The sequence below is a fragment of the Amphibalanus amphitrite genome, unplaced genomic scaffold (genome assembly GCF_019059575.1).
Source record: "Amphibalanus amphitrite isolate SeventyFive unplaced genomic scaffold, NRLGWU_Aamphi_draft 002059F_arrow, whole genome shotgun sequence".
Classification (NCBI taxonomy): Eukaryota; Metazoa; Arthropoda; class Thecostraca; order Balanomorpha; family Balanidae; genus Amphibalanus; species Amphibalanus amphitrite.
This window is the reverse complement of record NW_024883552.1, coordinates 17577-39741: the sequence shown is the minus strand read 5'-3', so window position 1 is coordinate 39741 and position 22165 is coordinate 17577. Positions and strand designations below refer to the sequence as shown.

Here is a 22165-nt window from a genome sequence, read left to right as displayed (position 1 = left end):
AAATATTAAGCATGTTTACCTAATAGGCAATTAATTTGCCATTTGGGCTATTAACAATGTCTGTAATGCCCAATAAGTTTTCATCCAAATCCAAAGGCCTTAACCTAGATCCGTCTATCCGTAAGCGATCCGTAAATTCTTATGTAATACCGAACTCATACAAACTCATCAGCGTCCGAACGCTGTAGTGATATGTATTACATAAGGCAGCAACGATTGCCTTCCAGACGGCCGCGCTCGACCATGATTCACTCATGAAGGAACCATATCCCGGCACCATATTGCAACAGCCTCCTCCTTGATGTAGGTATATGTGAAGGTATGTGCTTAAATACTTCCAAATAAAGTTGCTGCACTCGCTCATGTTCTGATTCATCCTGCCGAGCGTATATTCCTGGAACCCCTTCAGTCCGTGAGTCGTGAGCTCACTCCTCTCTAACTCATTCCTCATCGAGACACTACCCATTCCCAACAGTTTGCCTCCAGCCTCAAGCCTCCCCGTATCCGTGATCGAGTCCTCTCTCTCTCGCTCTCTCTCTCTCGCTCTCTCTCTCTCTCTCTCTCTCTCTCTCTCTCTCTCTCTCTCTCTCTCTCTCTCTCTCTCTCTCTCTCTCTCTCTCCCCCCCGTCTCCCCATGCAACCAGTGAGTCTCCCCTCACTGCCCGGACCGGCGCGGTGTTGACTTCGTCGCGGGCCGGGCGGCACCTCCTCGCCTGGCGGAGGTGCCCGTTCCGGCGACTCTCGCTGACCATATAGGGGTGCCGGTCGCCCACACATACCCGCACAAAACCGGGCCGCCCGCCGCCCGCCGCTGAAGCTATCGGCGATCAACGGCAGGCCATACAGGCTCGATCGGCCGCGGTCTATACTGGGTGTGTTAAACTAGCTAGACCAGGAAAGTAGCGGTGAATTAACGATGTTTGCTGAAGGTGACAGGATTTCAAGAATTTTTGACAATTTGCTTAGTTTATTGCATGCGCTTGCCTTCTGGTGTATTGGATATTCTATTCACTCTAGTGGTCGGTGACTTGGCCTGCATTCATTCCAATGGATACTTTTATTACCTCACTCTTTGGCACATTCCACATTCAAAGCATGAACAGCTGCACTTACATAACACACCCAGATGTATCTTCACAGACGATGGCGTTCCTTTTACAGTTGCCGCGCTTTTGATGACATATGCCACAGGCGATGCGGCATACGGCAGACATGCATACTCGGAAATGTCCAGTGGACGAATCTGTGTTGTAACAGAACACTCCCATACAAATGGACGGAATGACATGGACGGAAAATACAGATTACCCATTCCCAGAATGGGTGCAACATCTAGAACATTGATGCGGTATGCGGCCGGCCTTCAGTAACCCATTCCCGTGTGAGGCCTCACTTAGGTCATTTCAGCTAGTGGAACACTCCTTTCCCGTGGCGCTGTTACCTGCACCTCCATAAAAGGTCGTGGAATATGAGTGCAAGTTTGCGATTTAGACTTAGACTTAGACTTAGTTGTTTGATGGTTCGGACATGGACGGAGAAGTGCAAGATACAATAAAATACGTTACAGCTGGCACCTCCCACGGTCCAGCTTGGAACAATTCACTTCTCCTTTTTGGCACGTTGCTCATTTCTCATCCTAATCAGCAGCCACGAGTCATTTCTCGGCGGCAACACGTAAAACAAGAATCACTTAGAATCCAGGAACCGATGACCAAGCTCTCCACGACCTGATGAGTCAGCTTGCTGTCAGACTCTCCAGTCAGCGATGGGTCGACATCAGAGGAGCCACCGCGCTGCCGCGACACGATATGAAGCCGAGGAAGACCAGGTAGCCAGCCAGCACCGCCAGACCGCCCACCTGGCGAGAAGGAAGGTCAGCTGTGCTAAGTTATAGTGGGTGGTGTTCCAACATTTTCTATTGTCTTGTAATTTGTAAGAGGCAATGGTTTTATCGTATTTTGTTCCTTTTTCCTTAAAAAAAAAAAAAAATGATGGGAGAACCCGATCATTTTTCGCCCAAAGTCGCAATAATGTAGAGTAGAAGGCGTCCTTATACTCACCAGACTACAGGTGACCAGCCCCGCACAGCCGACCTCCAAAATAACAATCGACTGAAACAAAGACATTTTCAGATTTATCATTTTCACTTAGTAGTTAACTCGTACCTAGTTGAGAAATGCTGATTTATGAGCACTGACCTAATGCAACAATTCGAGAACTTTTGAAGGCACTCAATGAAGTGACATCCGCAAAGCATACAACTTCAGCGAGTCGTAAATCTTTATTCAGCCTAAAGTCAACATAAAAACTGTACATAAGTATCATTGTTACATGTGTTAAGATATAAGCCCCACAGCACACTTTTTCGGCTTTTCATTTCGTTTTTTTTTTAACTTTCTCGGCTTCAGTAGACGATCAGTGTCACTTGATAACATTGGTGAAGCCCCACGGCAGCGAAGCCGAAAATACACGAAATAAGCAACTCGAAAAAAACGACGCGAAAAATCGAAAAGCGACTCTAAAAAGCGAAAAAGCGATTCTAAAAATCGAAAAAGCGGAAAACGAAAAAGTGTCCCGTATAGCTTGACCTTTACTGTTCGAAAAGGAAGCTCGTGCCTCGTCGTACATATGTTTTCTTCACCTGCCAGCGATGTCGAGTGATGACGTCATCAGAGACCTGCCAGTGTTGCGTCACTGTCCAGAGTGGCACCAATGAGGAGGCGTTCTGGCCCGTGTATGACGTCCAAGTAATGCTCCGTGACCAGATGTGTCCTGATAGAGGCTCCACCAGAACCTGTGAATCGTGGAGCCGCTTGGTAGACTGGTGGTAATGCAAAGACGAATCTATTTATCAGAAAAAAAAACAATGCACTACATGGTCCTAGTTATGGTATTACTGGTAAAGCATGGCAGGGCAGCCCAGCTGCTCTGAGTTTAGCTCAGACCACAGTACTGCATCAGACCTTTGGGATATACTCGCTCAGTGATTGGTGCTGCTGCTGATCAAGTGGTCCTAGTTGAATCCACTCGGCAAACTCGGATACGTCCCGCATATCGTACAGCGAAGCGTTGGCCTCTGGAATGAAACAAAACGTCCATTATTGTAAGTTTTTGTAAGCAAGAAAGCTACATTATGTACAGCATCTGTTATAATAGAATAATTGTCAAGTTGACTTGTCACAGGGACAGTACCCTATAGAGCAACAGATTGATCCTGCGAGATATGCAAATCGCCGAGGCTTTTCAACCGGCCTCACTCTCGAGCCGTAACTGTAGGTAGTAACGGCGATAGGAGCTCACCTGGCGCTGTGAGCTCCATCAGAGCCACCTGCCCCAGCGAGGCGCTGCGGCCGGAGCGGACGTACTGCAGGGGACGCCACACACGCGGCTCGTAGATAGCCGCAGCGGCGGCGGTCGTGGCGCTCCGACCACAGGCCGTCACGTGAGTGGCCGGAGGAAGAGAGCTGCTGAAGCCGGCTGTGTGCCGAGGCAGTCTCCGGCCCGTCACCGTCACCCGGTCTGAGGGAGGAGAGGAATGCGTCGAGGGAGGTGACCGCTGAGCTTATCGATCTAAACAGAAAAGCAGGAGAGGTCAAGGGAGCTCTCTGAGAACAAGGGAACTACAGTCAGGGTCCGAGAGATCATAACAAGAGACTATCCAATCTAGTCGTATGAATTTTGAGCTCTGCGCACGTCATCTCTCAATACAGAATTGTGACCAGCTGGGGGTGCTCGGGCGCAGCAAATCCGCCGCCGCCTAGCGGTGACCTTGACCCGCGCCGCCCGGCCGCGGCTCCAAAGCCAAGCCGGCGTGGCCGGCGTGGAATTGGGAGAGCTCGAGCACCCCCAGTCCAGCACAATTCTCCACCCGTGTCCTGTCGCGATGTTTCATGAATTGCTCTCCAGTCTCCCGCGAGAGTCGTATCGTTCAATAATCTGCCGTTTCCATTCGAACTTCTGCCCGCCCATCCTATCCGCCCCGAGCCGTGCGCTCATCTCCTTGCCCGACAAGCTATCTTCCGGGCCTCCCACGTCCTCCACCATCCATCTGATCTGTCGTATCCTCTCTACAGTCCGCCCGATCACCCGGCGCAGCTCCCCCGTCCTCCCCAGCTGCCGTGTCACCGCCACCGACACCATTTTGCGGCGCTAATTATCGGTGTTCAGAGGAGCGTGCGGCCACGGCGGCGGGGACGTTCCGTTCCACGCGGCACGAACGTTGTCTCGGCGACATTAATGACGTCGGCTGGAGAGCCGCAGTCGACCTCAGGGGATCAATGATCGGGGCTGCACATCGATCAGTGCACCGAGCCTGTGGTCTCTCTCCGATGGAGACCGGGGAGATCCGACAGAGGATAATGCTCCCCCTCCCCCGAGCGGAGGGGAGAGGACGAAAGCGCATGTGATGTGGCAGGAGGAATGCAGGTATGCTAGATATGAGTATGCATTGCGACGTAATGCCTGTATCGATGCTATTATATTATCTGGGATATTAGGTGTACGGGGTTTACTGCTAAGGCTTACCTAACAACGCAGCTCACACACATATCTGGAAAATGATTACAAGGGAAATCTAGTTACACAGGTATCGAAGGATCCGGAAGGATGATTGGAATTAGGGGGAGACATTAGTCTGGACAGGAACCCTAGAGAGTCGCCGGGGCTGAGCCCGTCCGAATGGACAGGCCGACCAGCCCCCCCCCCCCCAAAAAAAAACTACTCTCTGCACCCGGCTACGGGTATTGCTTCCCTGGGAGCAGCGGTGCCGCTCCAAGGGAGCAGCCCGCATGAGATAAAGGTGCCTGTCCAGCCCGGAGTCGGGGTTGCGGCGTGGGGGAGAAGGATTTCAGTATCCTGAGGAAGGAAGCGACGGAACGGTGCCCACACCCCCGCGGCCCTGCCTTACCGTGCCAGAGCAGGTTGCTCTCCTTGGACCTGTTGTAGAGACAGGTGGACAGGCTGCGCAGCGAGGCGTGTCTCCGACTGTGTTGTTCGGACTCGTGGTGCCGTAGTGCCCCGGATATCCAGCCGTCCTCCAGCACTGTCCTCTCGGGCAGGTCCCAGCAACTGACGCTGTTGTTGGTGAACAGGGCCGTGCGCAGGCGGAAACCCAGCGCCATCTGTTGGGGACACGCGCAGATTTTTTATACGATTTACTATGTGATAATTCATCCACTATGCATCTGCCGACAACTTTGCATCATACACAAGGCAGAAGACATTTCGACCGAGACATAGCGTATCTGTATGCATTTATACCTAAATGCATTAACCCGCGCCCTGCTGGGGGGGGGGGTGTTTGAACACCCCCCCTTGTGGTTTTTCGCGAATATCTCAAAAACGGCGGCGCGGAGCGCCGCCGTTTTTGGTACACCTTATCATACATCAATTCTACACATGTTGTGCAAATTTCAGACCAAGGTCATTCAAGGTCAGGTCACCAGGTCACTTGAAGTGACCTCACCTCATAAAAAGTTTCAATGTCTGTCATAGCTACACCGAGTGACCGATCGCTTTGAAACTTTCAGCGATTGCTAAGAGCAATAGCATGTACAAAATGTTAATCTCAGAATTTTGATATCGATGACCTAAGGTCAGGTCAATTTTGCGACCTCCCCATTATAAGTCAATGGGAGAAAATTGAAATGCGCCTCCTTTGGACGAAAGACATTATAAATACTCTCAAACACTACATTACAAGTGGTTTAGACACACTGAACATGAAAATGGTGTCCGTGACCCCTGTTTATGCCCTGAGGTCATCTTAGGTCACGGATGGTATCTAACAGTTTTTCGCAAATAACTTTTGATAGAGGCATGCTAGAGCGATGAAAACGCCTTAGATGTGTTCAGCTCGACGATACGGATCGACTGATATGCAACATGACCCTTTCCGGTCAGGTCATGACCTTGACCTGAGGTCAAATTTTCAAGTTGACCTTTCAAGGTCAAGTTATAGTTCATTCGATGCGTCTTGACGAGAGGAACACGATGCCGGTAAAAGTAAGCTCGTACATGGCTTGGGTCAAAAGTTATTGCAGAAAAACTGTTTCCGAAAAAATCGGCTATTTTTGCAATTTTTGCCCCCTGCAGGCAAAACCGTTGACGTTAGGTCAAATCTGAGAGAATTACTCAGAAAGGGCGTTAATAGGGCTATCGAATGCGCTTTTCCGCGGCGCTGTAGCTCTATTGGTTCCCGAGTTATGCGTTGGCTTCTTGGAAATTGTCGACATTCGACCTGGAAATCGGCGAAATTTTGCCTTCAATGACCTCTGGTGACCTGACCTTTGACCTGACCAAAAAATTGACCGAAGTGATTTCCTCATTATTTTTGACGCTCTTTCGAACGCCGCCTTCCGCGTATCGCTACGTGGCCCAGGAGCCGAGTTAGAAGGGGGGGGGGTGTTCAAACACCCCCCCCCCCCCCAGCAGGGCGTGGAAATCCAGGACCCCCAGCAGGGCGCGGGTTAATTTATTATGTGCATAGGAATGGTGAGCTGATAATTTGTTTATCTTTTTCTTCGATTTCAACTTTCATCGAGCTATGCGTTGAAGTATAATCACCTATTTATGAAGCAAAACAAAAAAGCAAATAGCTATAACAGTTGCATTGTTTATTCAATTCCTTTATTACCCCGACATCAATCATTTATTCATTTGTACGGTTTCTATAATAGCAAGCCGTATCGAGGCGGGCTCACCTCAGCGACGAAACCTAGGCGGAGTGCAAGATACGGGACTAATAGAGCCGCCTACCTGACTGACGGGGCCGCGCAGGGTGTTTGTTAGCAGGTTCAGACTGGAGACGTCAGCCACCGCCTGCTGAAGCCGCGGCGCTAGTTGAAGAACTAGACTGAGCAGAGCTGATGGTGAACTCCTGCCCACCTGAAACCGGTAGTCGGGATCAAAATAGCGCCGAATTCCCCTCCGGCCAACCGATAAGTGCATTATTCAGCTTCATTTTAGGGTTCTAATATCATTGTTCGTGAATAATCGCTGGGTACATTCGGTCTTTTTACATTGATGTCAGTGCTTTCATGCCAGTGGCATGGAACAAGGGATTCACACAAATATACCGTTATTAACCCGCGCCCTGCTGGGGGGGGGGGGTGTTTGAACACCCCCCCTTGTGGTTTTTCGCGAATAGGTATCTAAAAAACGGCGCCGCGAAGCGCCGCCGTTTTTGGTACAATTTATCATACATCAATTCTACACATGTTGTGAAAATTTCAGACCAAGGTCATTCAAGGTCAGGTCACCAGGTCACTTGAAATGGCCTCACCTCATAAAAAGTTTCAATGTCTGTCATAGCTACACCGAGTGACCGATCGCTTTGAAACTTTCAGAGATTGCTAAGAGCAATAGCATGTACAAAATGTATATCTCAGAATTTTGATATCGATGATCTAAGGTCAGGTCAATTTTGCGACCTCCACATTATAAGTCAATGGGATAAAATTGAAATGCGCCTCTTTTGGACAAAAGACATTATAAACACTCCCAAACACCGAATTACAAGTGGTTTAGACACACTGAACATGAAAATGGTGTCCGTGACCCTTGTTTATGCCCTGAGGTCATCTTAGGTCACGAATGGTATCTAACAGTTTTTCGCAAATAAGTTTTGATAGAGGCATGCTAAAGCGATGAAAACGCCTTAGATGTGTTCAGCTCGACGATACGGATCGACTGATATGCAACATGACCCTTTCCGGTCAGGTCATGACCTTGACCTGAGGTCAAATTTTCAAGTTGAGCTTTCAAGGTCAAGTTACAGTTCATTCGATGAGTCTTGACGAGAGGAACACAATGCCGGTAAAAAGAAGCTCGTACAAGGCTTGGGTCAAAAGTTATTGCAGAAAAACTGTTTCCGAAAAAATCGGCTATTTTTCCAGTTTTTGCCCCCTGCAGGCAAAACCGTTGACGTTAGGTCAAATCTGAGAAAATTACTCAGAAAGGGCGTTAATAGGGCTATCGAATGCGCTTTTCCGCGGCGCTGTAGCGCTATTGGTTCTCGAGTTATGCGTTGGCTTCTTGGAAATTTTCGACATTCGACCTGGAACTCGGCGAAATTTTGCCTTCAATGACCTCTGGTGACCTGACCTTTGACCTGACCAAAAAATTGACCGAAGTGATTTCGTCATTATTTTTGACGCTCTTTCGAACGCCGCCTTCTGCGTAACGCTACGTGGCCAGGAGCCGAGTTACAAGGGGGGGGGGGTGTTCAAACACCCCCCCCCCCCAGCAGGGCGTGGAAATCCAGGACCCCCAGCTGGGCGCGGGTTAAAGACATACGAACAAATTATCATCAAACGTTCGCACCTGAGAGTAGTTGGAGTGGCAGCAGAGCAGCTGAACGGTGACATTCGCCACCCTCCCTCTCTGCGTCTCATTCAGCCGGCTGTGACGCTCCACGAAGAACCACACATCACAGTGTGCGGCCTCCCCCGTCCTGTACTCCTTACACCACTCCTCCGTCACAACCGCCTCTCTCAGCACTCTCTTCCACACCTCATCACACACTCTGTCAGTGAGCGGGGCGCGCACCACTCCCGCTGGCTCCTCCAGCAGCCGCAGTGCTGGTACCAGTAGCTCGGGAGGCGCCAGCCGCAGCAGTTTGGAGTCCAACGCCACCAGTCTGCAGGTCAGCAGACTCACGGACGTCGGTCGGTCGGTTGGGGCTCCTCGCGCCGGTGGGACGGCAGGACGAGGAACCTGTCGAGTTGACCGTGAGTGTAGCAGCGCGCGTGCCATGGCAGCTATGTGCCGTCGTAGGTAGACCGCCTTGGAGCCGGCGAACGGAGCCAGCAGCTGCTGACGTACCGTGCTGACCACCGTGACCTGACCCGAGGGAGGAGGTGGGGAGATTTTAACACGGAGTCTTGTGCTGAAGGCTAGAGAATTGCGTTTTTATATCATTTTAGAAAGATAGTAATCGCAGCAACAAATACATAACAGAATATATAACTTTATCTCTAACGTCATCCTTTCCTTAATGCTCTTTCCCCCTCTTTTTCACGCTCCTACATTCACTCTCTCTCTCTCTCGTTACACTCACTCTCTCAGAGCCTCACTCTCTCTCTCTCTCTCTCTCTCTCTCTCTCTCTCTCTCTCTCTCTCTCTCTCTCTCTCTCTCTCTCTCTCTCTCTCTCTCTCTCTCTCTCTCTCTCTCTCTCTCTCTCTCTCTCTCTCTCTCTCTCTCTCTCTCTCTCTCTCTCTCTTTCTCTCTTCAAGCTTCCTCTGCCCACCTTCAATCCTTTTCTCACCTCGTCGTGGTCATGGCAGGTAGCACATTGGCGTCGTGTCCCGTCCTCGTCAAACCGATATTGTGAGTACACTCTGAACAAGAGCAGCCCATCGTGGCCAGACAGATCCACTTTCCTCTCGTCACTGGTGAACACGTACGGGCCAAACCTCTGTCGGAAGTAACATACATGATGTGGCTGAGACATTTACTCGTATTCGATGAAAGGCAGATCGGCACTAATTGTTTAGGCTGGACGACCGGCGGTTTATATTTGAATGTGGGTTGACGAAATACGGATTAATAAGTTTAATATACACTATTCAGTGTAACAACCCTTGTATTGTTTTTCGGAGGACCGCAAAGAAAATTACCAAAAACAATGAAAGCCTAGAAATAGGAGGCAATGCGCTAGATGAAGAGGGGTATTGCTATGGAATCATAGGCATCAGGCTAGCCTATTAGAAACGGATGAAATTTGAAAAAAAAGTTTTTTGATAACAAAAGTACCAACAACATATTTTATTGGTCACACCTATTTCTATGCCTACAGAAAGAATACACCGCTACCAATGTTATTTTTCTCACTGAGAATGACAATACAATACCAATGTAAATAAGAACATAAACTTTAAATAGACTTTAAAAAAGTGTCCCTAGCCCTGCTCCTATTCGTGCCATTCCATTACGTTTAATCGTATATGTCTGAAATGGCGCCTCTCCATTTCAGTTGGTCTTATTTACATTGTTACCGATTTGCTTTCAAATACCTACCTCGTATTCAAGAGACGACGGGAAAACAAACGCAGTTGGTTACTTGTATGCCAGCAACGTCATTAATTTGTCACCAGCATATAATTTCGTAATGATTGTAGACGGTCCATTATGAACTCATCAGCTTTGGAATTGCTAGCATTTTCTTGCTATTAACCTTGCCGTTATGAAGACTGGTAGAACTTATTCAGTGCCGATTAACTCTAGGGACCGGCGCTAAACATGCCGGCAACGTATCAGCTGATCGATTTTTTTTACCCACATCCCTTGAACTTGAACGGTGGAAACAATTAGTGCAAGCATGATGCTTATAAGTAAACGATGAAAATGCCATATATTTACTATAAATATTTTATAATATTTGGGAAGCAGGTTCTCTCTGATACATATGTCATTAACCCGCGCCCCACTGGGGGGGGGGGGCTATTTATAGCCCCCCCTCCCGTTTTTCTGCAATAACTTCCAAACCGCTTGACGTATCGACGCCAACTTTCAGTACCATCGGCTCCATCAATTTGACATCTTGTGTCAAAATTTGAACTTCGTACCTACCATAGGTCGGCCGCAAATGACGTCAGAGTGACGTCATGTTCGGCCGATTTCGACGCAAAACATTGAACCACGGCAATCGCTCCCAAGAGCTCAGTCTTTAAGCTAGATCCAATTTCTTTGCATGAGAGGACTCAGAATAGACAGCGCTATCAAACTGCTATCTCGGATTTTCGAAATTTTGAAAAGTTCGAAAATTTTATATAATAAAATTCAAAATTAACATTTTTACATTTTTTCGAATTTCTTTTGATTTTTCGAAAAAACCGGAATATATGTGATAGAACGCATTATTATGACTAACTCTAGCAAGTTTTAGCTAAATATCTTTAAAACTGGCCAAGTTATACGCATTATTGCAAAAATTAACAATTATTAATTTTTCAAATCAATTTCTCAGCACGAATTTGACATCGTACGCCAATATAAATAGCACCATCGTGTTCCTGAGCTCAAACTGCATCCAATAGACACCTTTTTGTGGAAAAATTTTAACTTCAAAATTTGACCTTTTTTGACCTGAAAGTGACCTGACCTAAGCTAAATTTGACTCAAAATGACCTCGAATGACACAGACGACATCAAATTCGAAATGTTTGGCCTAAATGGACCATAAAACATGTGTCACGTGACCGATGGATGATATAATATTTTCGTGACCTGTGATGACCTGACCTTGACCTGAAAATCAAAGTACAAGTTTGGTACCCTCAGAGTATCTAGAGCATCTGTTCACGAGTGTGTGAACCAAAAATGAGCCTGATCTGACTTGTAAGACGGCGGCCAGAGCCCAAAACGTGAAGAAGCCAAAATGCTAATAATTTTTACTTTGACCTGACCTGTGACGTCATCGGTGACCTCGAGGTCAATGAAATTAGGTTTCGTTCGACAGTTTTCCGGGGCTATCAGACGCCGTTTGAATTTTGACAATCGGCCTAGTAGTTTCCGAGTTAGGAGGGGGGGGGGGGCTATGAATAGCCACCCCCCCCCCCCCAGTAGGGCGTGTTATACGCAGACCCCAGTGGGGCGCGGGTTAAACACGACAGCATGTTTGGTGTTAAAAAAGCTGAATAACACCAAACATGCTGTCGTGTTTAATGACATATGTATATGTTACAGGCAAAGTGAAAACTCGGGCATTTTGCAAAATGCCTAGGCAATTTGCAAAATGCCTGACCCGCCAGGCATTTTGCAAAATGCCCAGGCAGTTTGCAAACTGCCTGACCCACCAGGCATTTTGCAAACTGCCTAGGCATTTTACAAAATGCCTGGCGGGTCAGGCATTTTGCAAAATGCCTGGGTTTCCATTTCCTCGTATTCCACCGTTTTTGTTGACTACAGCCGTTGATCATAAACGTTCCACTGTGACTGACCCCACAACACATTTCACATGTGTTGTGTTCACATTGACACATTCCACGGTCACGAATACGGGTGTCACGAAATTGTTGCGGGATGTTGTACTGGTGTCCCGAAATGTATTGCATCGTAGTTGCGTCAGTGTTCTCCAGCACCTCGCTGACAAGTTATCAGCGGCCACATGGTCTGTCCCCGCGGCACCTGGTGAATCTCAAATAGGCCTCTGTAGCCCATCATGCCCCAAACGAGAATCCCCAGTGCCCAGTGGGTGCTTCACCGTCTCGACGGCGCAGCGCCTCTGAGCTGCTGTTGGCCCAGAACTGCTTGTCGGGACGGTTAGTGACTAAGAAGAGCTCTAATAGCCGTTTTCACGACGGGCTGTCCGGTGAGTGCACCTAATTTGACCAAATATGCACCTAATCTCTCTTAATACAGCAAATATCATTATTTTATGAATTTGTTTCAGTGTTTTAACCGATGATGCTCTCTGATAATATGACAAAGGAGGCATATAAGCAATTAGTACAACCCTAGCTGATAGCCACTAAGAGACACACTGAACCTAATTTGACCAAATATGCACCTAATCTACACCAGATGTGAACCAAATATGTACCAGATGGCCGTCGTGAAAACGGCTAATATCACCTCACGGCCTCATCATTGAAAAGTCTGAATATCTAGTCCTGAATGGTCCAGATTTGGTGGGTTTTGTCGAAATCCAGCTGCATCACTTATGGATGACGGTAAGTCAGGGTTGCAGCCTGAGGTTGAGCGGCTTCAGCTTCAGGGTAAAATCTTCAGATACCGGGGGATGGCCGATTTAGATGCCGAGTGCCCTGGACCAGATGCCCTGGTGCCGGACCCGTTAAAATTACATCCATTCAGCACTCAGGAGGGACATGTAGGGACAAGACCGCGCCAACCGCGTATCAAGTTCGTGACACTCTGTATACCTATACGTTTTGCGTCAATTCTGTCGAGATGGAGCCAACGCTGAATGGACTTGAGCGACCGTCTCCGTACCTTTCGTATATGCGGAGTTGTAGCCGTGTGTATAAAAGCTGCGATGTCCAGTATTCTGCCCTGGTGGGCAGCTGTTCCGGCAGAGACGATTGATAATGTACCTAAACGTGTAATAATCAAATTTTCGTAAATTGGAAGAGCATTCTTTTCTGATCAATATCCACCCATAGTATTTCCAAAAAGCCACCAAGAGCTCTTAGAAACAGTACAATCATTGTACCGAGCGCATGTTTACCCACGAAACCACGCCCGGTGCTCGGCACCCGACGGCCGCTGGGGCTCAGTGACCTGAACTCGGCGGCGCTACCCGGAGAACGCAGTGTCCCCTCACTTGGTGCGCATTGACAGCGATTAACTTTTGTAAGCGGCAGTTACAAATGATGCTTACCTATATACATCGTCGCTAGTGCGAGTTTGATGTCAGGCATTTTGCAAAATGCCTGGGAAAATATTTCAAGCAGTTTGCAAAATGCCTGGTGGGTCAGGCAGTTTGCAAACTGCCTGGGCATTTTGCAAAATGCCTGGCCGATCAGGCATTTTGCAAATTGCCTAGGCATTTTGCAAAATGCCCGAGTTTTCACTTTGCCTGTAACATATATATATGTTACAGGCAATGTGTGGAATCAGGCATTCTATAGAATGCCTAGGCATTCTATAGAATGCCTGACCGACCAGGCATTCTATAGAATCCCTAGGTATTCTATAGAATCCCTGACTGCTTAGGCATTCTATAGAATGCCTGGCTTAAGCTCCCAGGCATTCTATAGAATGCCTAAGTATTTTGATTGTCCGAAACACACTTCGAAAATTAGGGGTCAGTGGCAGTAATGCTATTTGTTTACCTAATTTTCATTGTTGGCCTAGGCCGGTCGTCACCTCACACCATTTCAGGGCAATGAGCTGAGAGGAAGCGAGGGAGGTATTGGGCTATGCCGACCACCAAATGGTGCGCCGCAAGCAGCAGCTGATCCAATTCCGTTGGCACGGGAGAGCCACGGCGCAAGGCACGCGGGAGAGTCACAGGCCAACCAGTCGCTTAAACGGTTACCCTCGGAGGATTATGCTGCTACAGATACGAAGCTGCATTAGAAGAGTGTTGGCTGGGAGGGTGGACCGTAGGCTTGAATCGAAAGTGATTGCGAATGACGATGGTTTTGTTCTGATGTTATAAATGAAGGTGAAAAATACACCAAAGGTCACATTTTATGTCGTCATAAGCACTTCGTGTAACGACTCTCAATATACAATATATATATATATATATATATATATATATATATATATATATATATATATATATATATATATATATATATATATATATATATATATATATATATATATATATATATATATATATATATATATATATATATATATATATATATACCTATATATGTAAATGTAGGGAGCAGATTGTTTGATAAGCAAAATTCATTAAACAAGACAGCATATTGTGCATTTATGATTATGATTATGAGGGTATATATATATATATATATATATATATATATATATATATATATATATATATATATATATATATATATATATATATATATATATATGTGTGTGTGTGTGTTACAGGCAATGTGTGGAATCAGGCATTCTATAGAATGCCTGACCGACCAGGCATTCTATAGAATCCCTAGGTATTCTATAGAATGCCTGACCCACCAGGGATTCTATAGAATCCCTAGGCATTCTAAAGAATGCCTGATTTTCAGGCATTCTATAGAATGCCTAGGAAATACACGAATCTTCCCAACATATAAGTGTATGTTGTATAAGATTATGAGCACAGACCGACATGTAACATTATTATTTTCTGCCAGGCTACCTTGCGTTCAGCTATTTATGTTCATTCAGTCAAATGTTCATTCAGTCAAATTTTCCGGTCAGGTATTCAATCTGACCTTATTAGGTCAAATTGTATCAGGATTTCATTCTGAGAGTACAGAGTATTTATCTTAACGCTAGAAAGACGATGGTGGTAATGTCAATATCGGAAACGCCTTTGGTAAAAAAAAAATTACACAGAAAAAAATTGACAAATCGTCCATTTTTGGAGGTGTTTGCCTTCTAAGGAATTGATTTAAGGTCAAACTGAAGAAAACGGCTACGAGCCAAAAATGGACAAAAATTGGGCTGACCTAAAAAATGGCTTAGCTATTTGTTTTAGAAATGGCACCCTTTCGAACATTGCCAAAGAAGAACTGAAGTAAAATTTCATAATTTTGAGTCTTTGACGACCTTTCGAATACCGCATGGCCCAGAAGTCAAGCTGGAAGGGGAGATCGAACAACACCTAATCCGGCTCTTGTTACGGCCGGGCCACCGCCCAGACGTTGAATAATGAACCATTTATTCAGGTTATTCCCTGACATTACGGTGTAGGTTGAGCTGTCCATGTATTATATATATATATATATATATATATATATATATATATATATATATATATATATATATATATATATATATATATATAATATACTATATATATTTATTCATATATTACCAACAGTGATCCATTAAAGTTGCAGGTATAGATGCGATGTTCATGATAAAAGGTGCGGTATTGACATTCTGTCAAAGCTGCATCGTCCATCAAACCCGTTCAACCTTTGTAGTACAATGACCAGCACACATAATTAACGACTTAACAAGGGAACGATCGGTGCGGGCGAGCGAGTTTATTAAAGATATTAATGATAGTTGCGCATCAACCTACCTTGCGATTCCCAGGTGGGGTCCTTCCTAAGCCTGATTTCGCGTTGGCAGGCCAAATGGTCAGGAGGGACACGCCTGTCGAGTTATAACTGGAGAGCTGCAACAGACGGGCATTGCGTGCACCACGTGACGTAAATGCTAAATAGCTCGCGTGACGGTGTGCCGATCTTAGCACTATTGACTGCAATGCGACGCATTGGACTATGGGCGATTTTAGCAGCATGTTTTCGTGGAAACAGTGACACAACATAACATCTAAAGTGATAGCCCTGCCAAGCTGTAGTCTAATTATATTCGATTTCATTCTAAAACTGACAGAGCGCAAAACTTTGATCCTCAAATCTGTCATAAATGTCGAAGTTTCTGAGGATATCATAATTATAATGGATCTCTCTAATGAGCATGGATATTGCATGATTCGACAGACGCATAGCCATAGTTAACTGGCTCTATGAGACAAATTAAGAAATTTTGACTGAGGAATAGGATGACCAGTGGCCATGCTGTTGGAACTCGAAGACCGTATTACCCAGTCCCTGTAGTGTTGTGTGTCGGCTCCTGTCACGCAGGAAGTTTTCATCTTCTGGTCGATGACATATCGCGGAAACTCCAGTCCCAAGATTAGCCCTACGAAGAGAAAGATAAATTTTTTAAAGCGATAGTGAAGGCCTGTGTATCAAATAGGCTGTAAAGCTCATAAAGCACGTAGAACATTAGTTCTATTTATGCTTGAATTCTACAGTAAATGTGAAGATAATTGGAATTACATCCAAATTTGACAGGCGAAATGCAGTTGAACATATTAGTCACTCATCTTACATCTACATATAAAAGTTAGCAATAATAACAGACGATACCTATTCTGCTTGGGTAAATGCCTCGCAACGATTCGAATTGTTTAACAATCCGAGCGTAGTAATTAACATGCTTATTTATGTTTACACTTATATTGGACCTTAAATTTAAACGGTGTAGGTAAGCATTACGAGTGATAAATGAAGTGAGCCCTAAACAAGGTTGGGCCTGTAAAACACTGTTGAATTAGGTCTAAATGCTAGGGAATGCCCGTATAGAAACCGGCAACTAATTGATTGAGAGCAGCCTACCATGGTGACCAATATATAAGCTTCTGAGTTTCGGCATTTTATATTGACCGAGATACATCAGCGGAGTAAATGCTTATTACAAACGAATCAGTAATCACAGTGCTGGGCGAATAGGAAAATCCGTTCCTGATGCGCATTTACTTGCTCATCTATTCGGAGCCACTGACCTGACCTGACCCGACGACCCTAGAATCCACCTACCGATTCCGAGTAGGACACATCCGGAGAGGAGCACGCCACAGCCGAGGATTCGATCAGCCCTGTGCGGCGCTCCACCACTCATTCCGGCCATCGCGACCGACCACTGACTAACACACTGACCCGGTCACCTCTGACCGCCGCCAGCGCCGACCGGTCAACTACTGCCGATATCGTACGACGACACACCGTGGAAGGGGGGGGGGGGAGTGTCCACGCGCATGACAGACCGATGCATGGACAAAGTCGGTGGTGGAAGTGAGATGTAGCGCTGCGGAATTTGGTTCGTGCATAGATTGCCGATGTACTAACAAGAACGTGGGCATTGACGCAATTAAAAACTTTAATTTTTTTGTCTCGCCATGCGGTTGTTAGATACCTATAATTGGTGAATGGTTTTAACCCTCGCCCGTATAGGGGCGGGGGTGGTCGAACGGACCCCCCCCCCATGGTTTTTCGCGAATAACTCGCGTAAAAAGCGGCTGATCGCGACGAAACTTTCAGTACCCTCGCGTTAATCAATTTTACACCTACCCTGAAAATTTCATGACCCTGACCCCAATGACCTTTGACCTGTGACCTACTTTTAGAGACCATGTTTGGCCGGAATCGCGATTCGGCGTATGTCGGCTCGCATTAGCCGCGCGTTTGCAAGCTTTTCGTGGTTTCAAGCGTTCAAACATGTGATATGATGTTGCCCCCATGCATTAGGGTGGGTGTCAAGGTCACCTGAAGGTCAGGTCAGGTCATTGACCTTTGGTGACCTCGGTTCACTTTTTCGAGTTTTACATGTTTCTAGGCCAGTTTTTGGAGCTGAATTCGAATTTAGCAACCATATGAACGTTTACAAAGTAGTTTTGGTACCTTCGTAACATGTTACGAAGCTGTCAGAGGCGGTTGACACCACTAGGAATACCCGGCAGGACCCCTACTGGTTGACCTGACCTGACCTGACCCGAACTGGACTAAATGCATAAAGACATCATCTGTGATCAAAACTAACATGATATTCGTGATCAGCGCCCCGAAAACCCCATAGCAGCCACACTTTACGACGTTCTAACAGGTCCCGATTTTCCCGACTTTTGGGTCATTGACCTGACCTGCAAGGTCCACCAATGACCTAGGACCTTAAAATTAGGTATCATCGGCTTCCTCTCGTCACGGGCAGCACGCTCGTTTTTTCCGCGAAGCTCTAGCTCAATCAGGGGCGAAACGGCAAGAGGGGGGTCCAACGGACCCCCCCCCCCCTTATACGTTCGCGGCTGGAAAAACACCAATACGGGCGAGGGTTAATTTATGGGTATTATAGAAGCCGTATGATTGTCCTATGATCAAAGTTGTGCCCTATCAGTCCTGCGTGGTAGGCGACTGCATAGATGCAAAGGCTAGTATAAATAAAGGTAGGTGTTTAACGAATTCAACTCGGTCATTTTAATTTTTACCTGACAACCATCCACCAAAACGAATCCCGAATTCGTGTGCAGTACTCACTCAGTAGATCCTCGAATGTAGATACATTGGACAGGCATGCAGTCCTGTGTAGTATAGGTATACCAGGGCACTAAAGAGTCGTGTAGACCAAGTACATATAGCCTACGAATGCCTACATATAGCCTACGAATGTATAGCCTACGAATATATTCAAGAAGCAATTACATCCTATAAATAAGCGGACCGGTTTCGTCTATCAAATACTTCTTCAGCGCTTAAAAAACGTATAACAAGAAAGCTGTGCTACTTTTCTTGTTATAAGTTTTTTTGAAGTGTCAAAGAATTCCCTGATATACCTATCATCATCTATAGATGCAACCGGTCCGCTTATTATTGTAATGCTGTGTAATTGCTTCTTGAATATATTCGTAGGCTGCTTCCTCTTTACTAGATCCCAACTACATATGACGTCCTGGTTAAACAAGGTGAACTTGTTGATAATTTTGTCCTTTAGTGCCCCGTTTTACGTTCCCTGATTTCATCCTTGTCATGCGATGTCTTTTCGGAAGTTTTTAAAAGTAAATTTCGATTCATTGACCTGACTCACCGGTTGACCTGACACCAAATAGGTAGCTGATGGGTACCATTGGCTTCGGAGTTCTCTCGAGAAGCACAATGTCAAAAGGTATCTACGCTTTTTCGCAAGCCCTATGTCAGTAAGCACTAAGGAGCCGGGTGGGACTGGGAGCGAGAGGGAATGAATTCGGCCCCTCTAGTTGCTAAGCGGTTAGATGGCAAAAACTTATTCAAGACGTTCTTTTGAGCTTTAAAGGTCACCAATGTCACCTGAGGTCGCCATATCAGAATTCAGAAAGTAGAAACGGGCAATACAATCGCATATGGCATTATTGTCTCGATAGTCCCGGTGGTTGCTGAGTCATAGGATCGACGCAAATAGACGCAGCTATGTAGGTACTAAACTGACTTTTCAAGGTCACTAAGGTCACGTGAGGTCATCATATTAGCATCGTAGATGAAATCGCATACCTTGGGTGGAGCTTTTCCAGGGACGGTGCCGTGGGGCAAAAAGTAGTTAAATCTTGTGAAGTTGAATAAAATGCTACATTGAATCAAAGTTCATCATTACAGATACCCATGGGCGTAACCACCGCGCTGGAACGCTGGAAATTCCAGCCCATTTTTGGGATGCTGAAATGCCGCCCCCGGTAGAGGAAGTCTGCAATTGCGGGACTCGCGGACTTCAAAACCAAGAAAAAAAATGGCACTGCTCGGTCCACCATACGCCTGACCTCAACGTGCCGCTCCTCACTAAAATAACTAGGTGCCCTCTAAATGCCGCCCCTCCCAGATGTCCTTCCGCCCCTCCACACCGACTTCCCCTCAAGTTCCTCGGAGCTCTCTATGTGCCGCCCCTCACAGAACCCCGCCGCACTCAATGTGCCGCCCCTCCGCATATAGCTCATCGCCGTCTGTGCCGCCCTCCCCAGAGTACCTCGGCGCTCTCTATGTGCTGCCCTCGCCACAACTTCCCGCCGCCCTCAATAAGCCGCCCCCCCTCCCCCAATGCTCTATCGCCATTTGTGCCCCCACCCCCCCCGAAGTGCCTTGGCGCCCTCTATGTGCCGCCCCTCACCACAAACCCCGCCGCCCCTCCCCACAACGCTTTACCACCGTCTGTGCCGCCCTCCATAAACGCCTTGCCGCCCTCCCCAGAGTATCTTGGCGCCCAGAGAATCTTGGCGCCAGAGTATCGCGCAGAGTATGTGCCGCCCCTCGCCACAGCACCTCGCCGCCCTCAACAAGCCGCCACTCCCCACAATGCTCTATCGCAGTCGGCCTCCCAAGGCACCTTGCCGCCGCTACGCGCCGCCCCTCCCCAGACGCCTTTCTGCCCTTACGCGCCTCCCCTTCCCAGAATGCGTCAAAACGTTTAATGATTCGCCCCTCTCTATAACGCTCCATCGCCGTCTATGCTGCTCTCGTCAGGCGCTGTGCCAGCTCTCCCCGGAATGCTAGCCCTCGCTGGCCCGGGGGGGGGGCGTTTTTCGCCCCTAACCCTGGCGAATATTTGCGATAGCTCAGTCAGGGGTGCTTAAATTGCTGCTGTTTACATATAATAACTACGCATTGACTTGGCGAATTGTGCTGAAACGTCTCCGATAGGTGAACAATGAACATCGTGCGGACCGGGGGATTCATAATTCCATGGCAAGGTATCACAGTTTGGTTGCTACTCTTAACGTGCGCAAATGAAGGACGTGCGCACGTTTTGGCGGGCTCTGTATGCTGCCCAACACAAAGTGTTACATTTTGGGCTCGATAAGTCTAAGGGATTCGCCTATGCGAATTCAGCCCATGAGAGCGTCAGGTGAGACGCTCTGATCGCAAACAACCATCGAAGTCGCGAAATGGCCCTGTGTGATTGCTTGATGTAAACATTCCGAGCCAACGAGTAGTACCCTGAGCGCGCAGCAAGACTCAAGAGTAAAGCTGAGCACTTGAAAGAGTCCTCGGTCTACTGTGGGGCCCTTGAGTGGGTGAGGTCTTTGGCTGGATCCCGTCCTGCAGGCTCACGCCTGGAATGGGTCCTCTTTAGGCAGGCTCGAAAGCTTAGGGGCCATCAGAGGCCGGTGTGGGGCTCTGAGAGTTAAGCGTGGCTGCTTAAAAGTTGCGTACTGCTTTCAGAAGGCCTGTGCGTTGGGCACCCAAAGACCAGCGTGGTGCCTTAAAATGCCAGTGTTACGCCCTCAGAGATGCACTGGTCAAGCCCTTTGAGGTTCTCAGAGGCGTCGGCGTGGTGCTCTCACAGGCGGGTGTGTGATCCGTTGAGGTTTTGGCGTGATACCCTCCGAGGCCGGCGTCGCGTGGTGCTCTTAGAAGCTGGTGGGGGCTTCCAGAGTCTTCAGTGTAGGGCCCTCAGAGTCACCGGTGAGGACTCTCAGCATCACCGGTGAGTGGCCGAGCCGTGGGCAATGAGCCGGTATGGGACCCTCAGAGGAAGGCACCGGTGTGAGACTCGAGAGAGGTCAGTGTGAAGCCTTTACAGTTGCCCGTGTGGGGCAGTGAGTGCACTGGCGAGGTGCCTTCCGAAGGCCGGTATGGGATTGAAGCTAAGCGAGGTGATAAAAGACTTAACCCTCGCCCGTATTGGTGTTTTTCCAGCCACGAAAATATAAGGGGGGCTGGCGTTGGGGGGGGGGGGGCGTTCGTTGGCCCCCTTGCCGTTTCGCCCCTGATCGACCTAGAGCTTCGCGGAAAAAACGAGCGTGTTGCCCGTGACGAGAGGAAGCCGATGATACCCAATTTTAAGGTCCTAGGTCATCGGTTGACCTTCCAGGTCAGGTCAATGACCCAAAAGTCGGGAAAATCGGGACCAGTTAGAACGTCGTAAAACGTGGTTACTATGTTTTTTTTTTTAGGGTGCTGATTACGAATATCATGTTAGTTATGATCATAGATGATCTCTTAATGCATTTAGGCCAGGTCGAGTCAGGTCAGGTCAGGTCAACCAGTAAGGGTTTTGCCGGGTATTCGTAGTAGGTGGCAACCGCCTCTGACAGCTTCGTAACATGTTACGAAGGCACCAAAACTACTTCGTAAATGTTCAAATGGTTGCTAAATTCGAATTCAGCTCCAAAAACTAGCCTAGAAACATGTAAAACTCGAAAAAGTGAACCGATGTCATCAAAGGTCAATGATCTGACCTAACCTTCCGGTGACC

At 47.4% G+C, this 22165-nt stretch overlaps 1 protein-coding gene across 1 annotated transcript; it reads right to left on the bottom strand.

Moving 5' to 3' along the window:
* Positions 1-1042: 1042 nt before the first annotated feature.
* On the bottom strand, positions 1043-17155 carry LOC122376228. The gene is made up of 12 exons (XM_043356018.1): positions 16993-17155; positions 16215-16312; positions 15687-15782; positions 9267-9416; positions 8323-8841; positions 6757-6885; positions 4907-5120; positions 3301-3519; positions 2964-3076; positions 2642-2794; positions 2061-2111; positions 1043-1858 (listed from the first exon to the last, which is right to left on the bottom strand). The coding sequence occupies exons 1-12, from the start codon at positions 17081-17083 to the stop codon at positions 1760-1762; spliced, it is 1932 nt and encodes a 643-aa protein (XP_043211953.1). The 5' UTR covers positions 17084-17155; the 3' UTR covers positions 1043-1759.
* Between the last annotated feature and the right edge of the window lie 5010 nt (positions 17156-22165).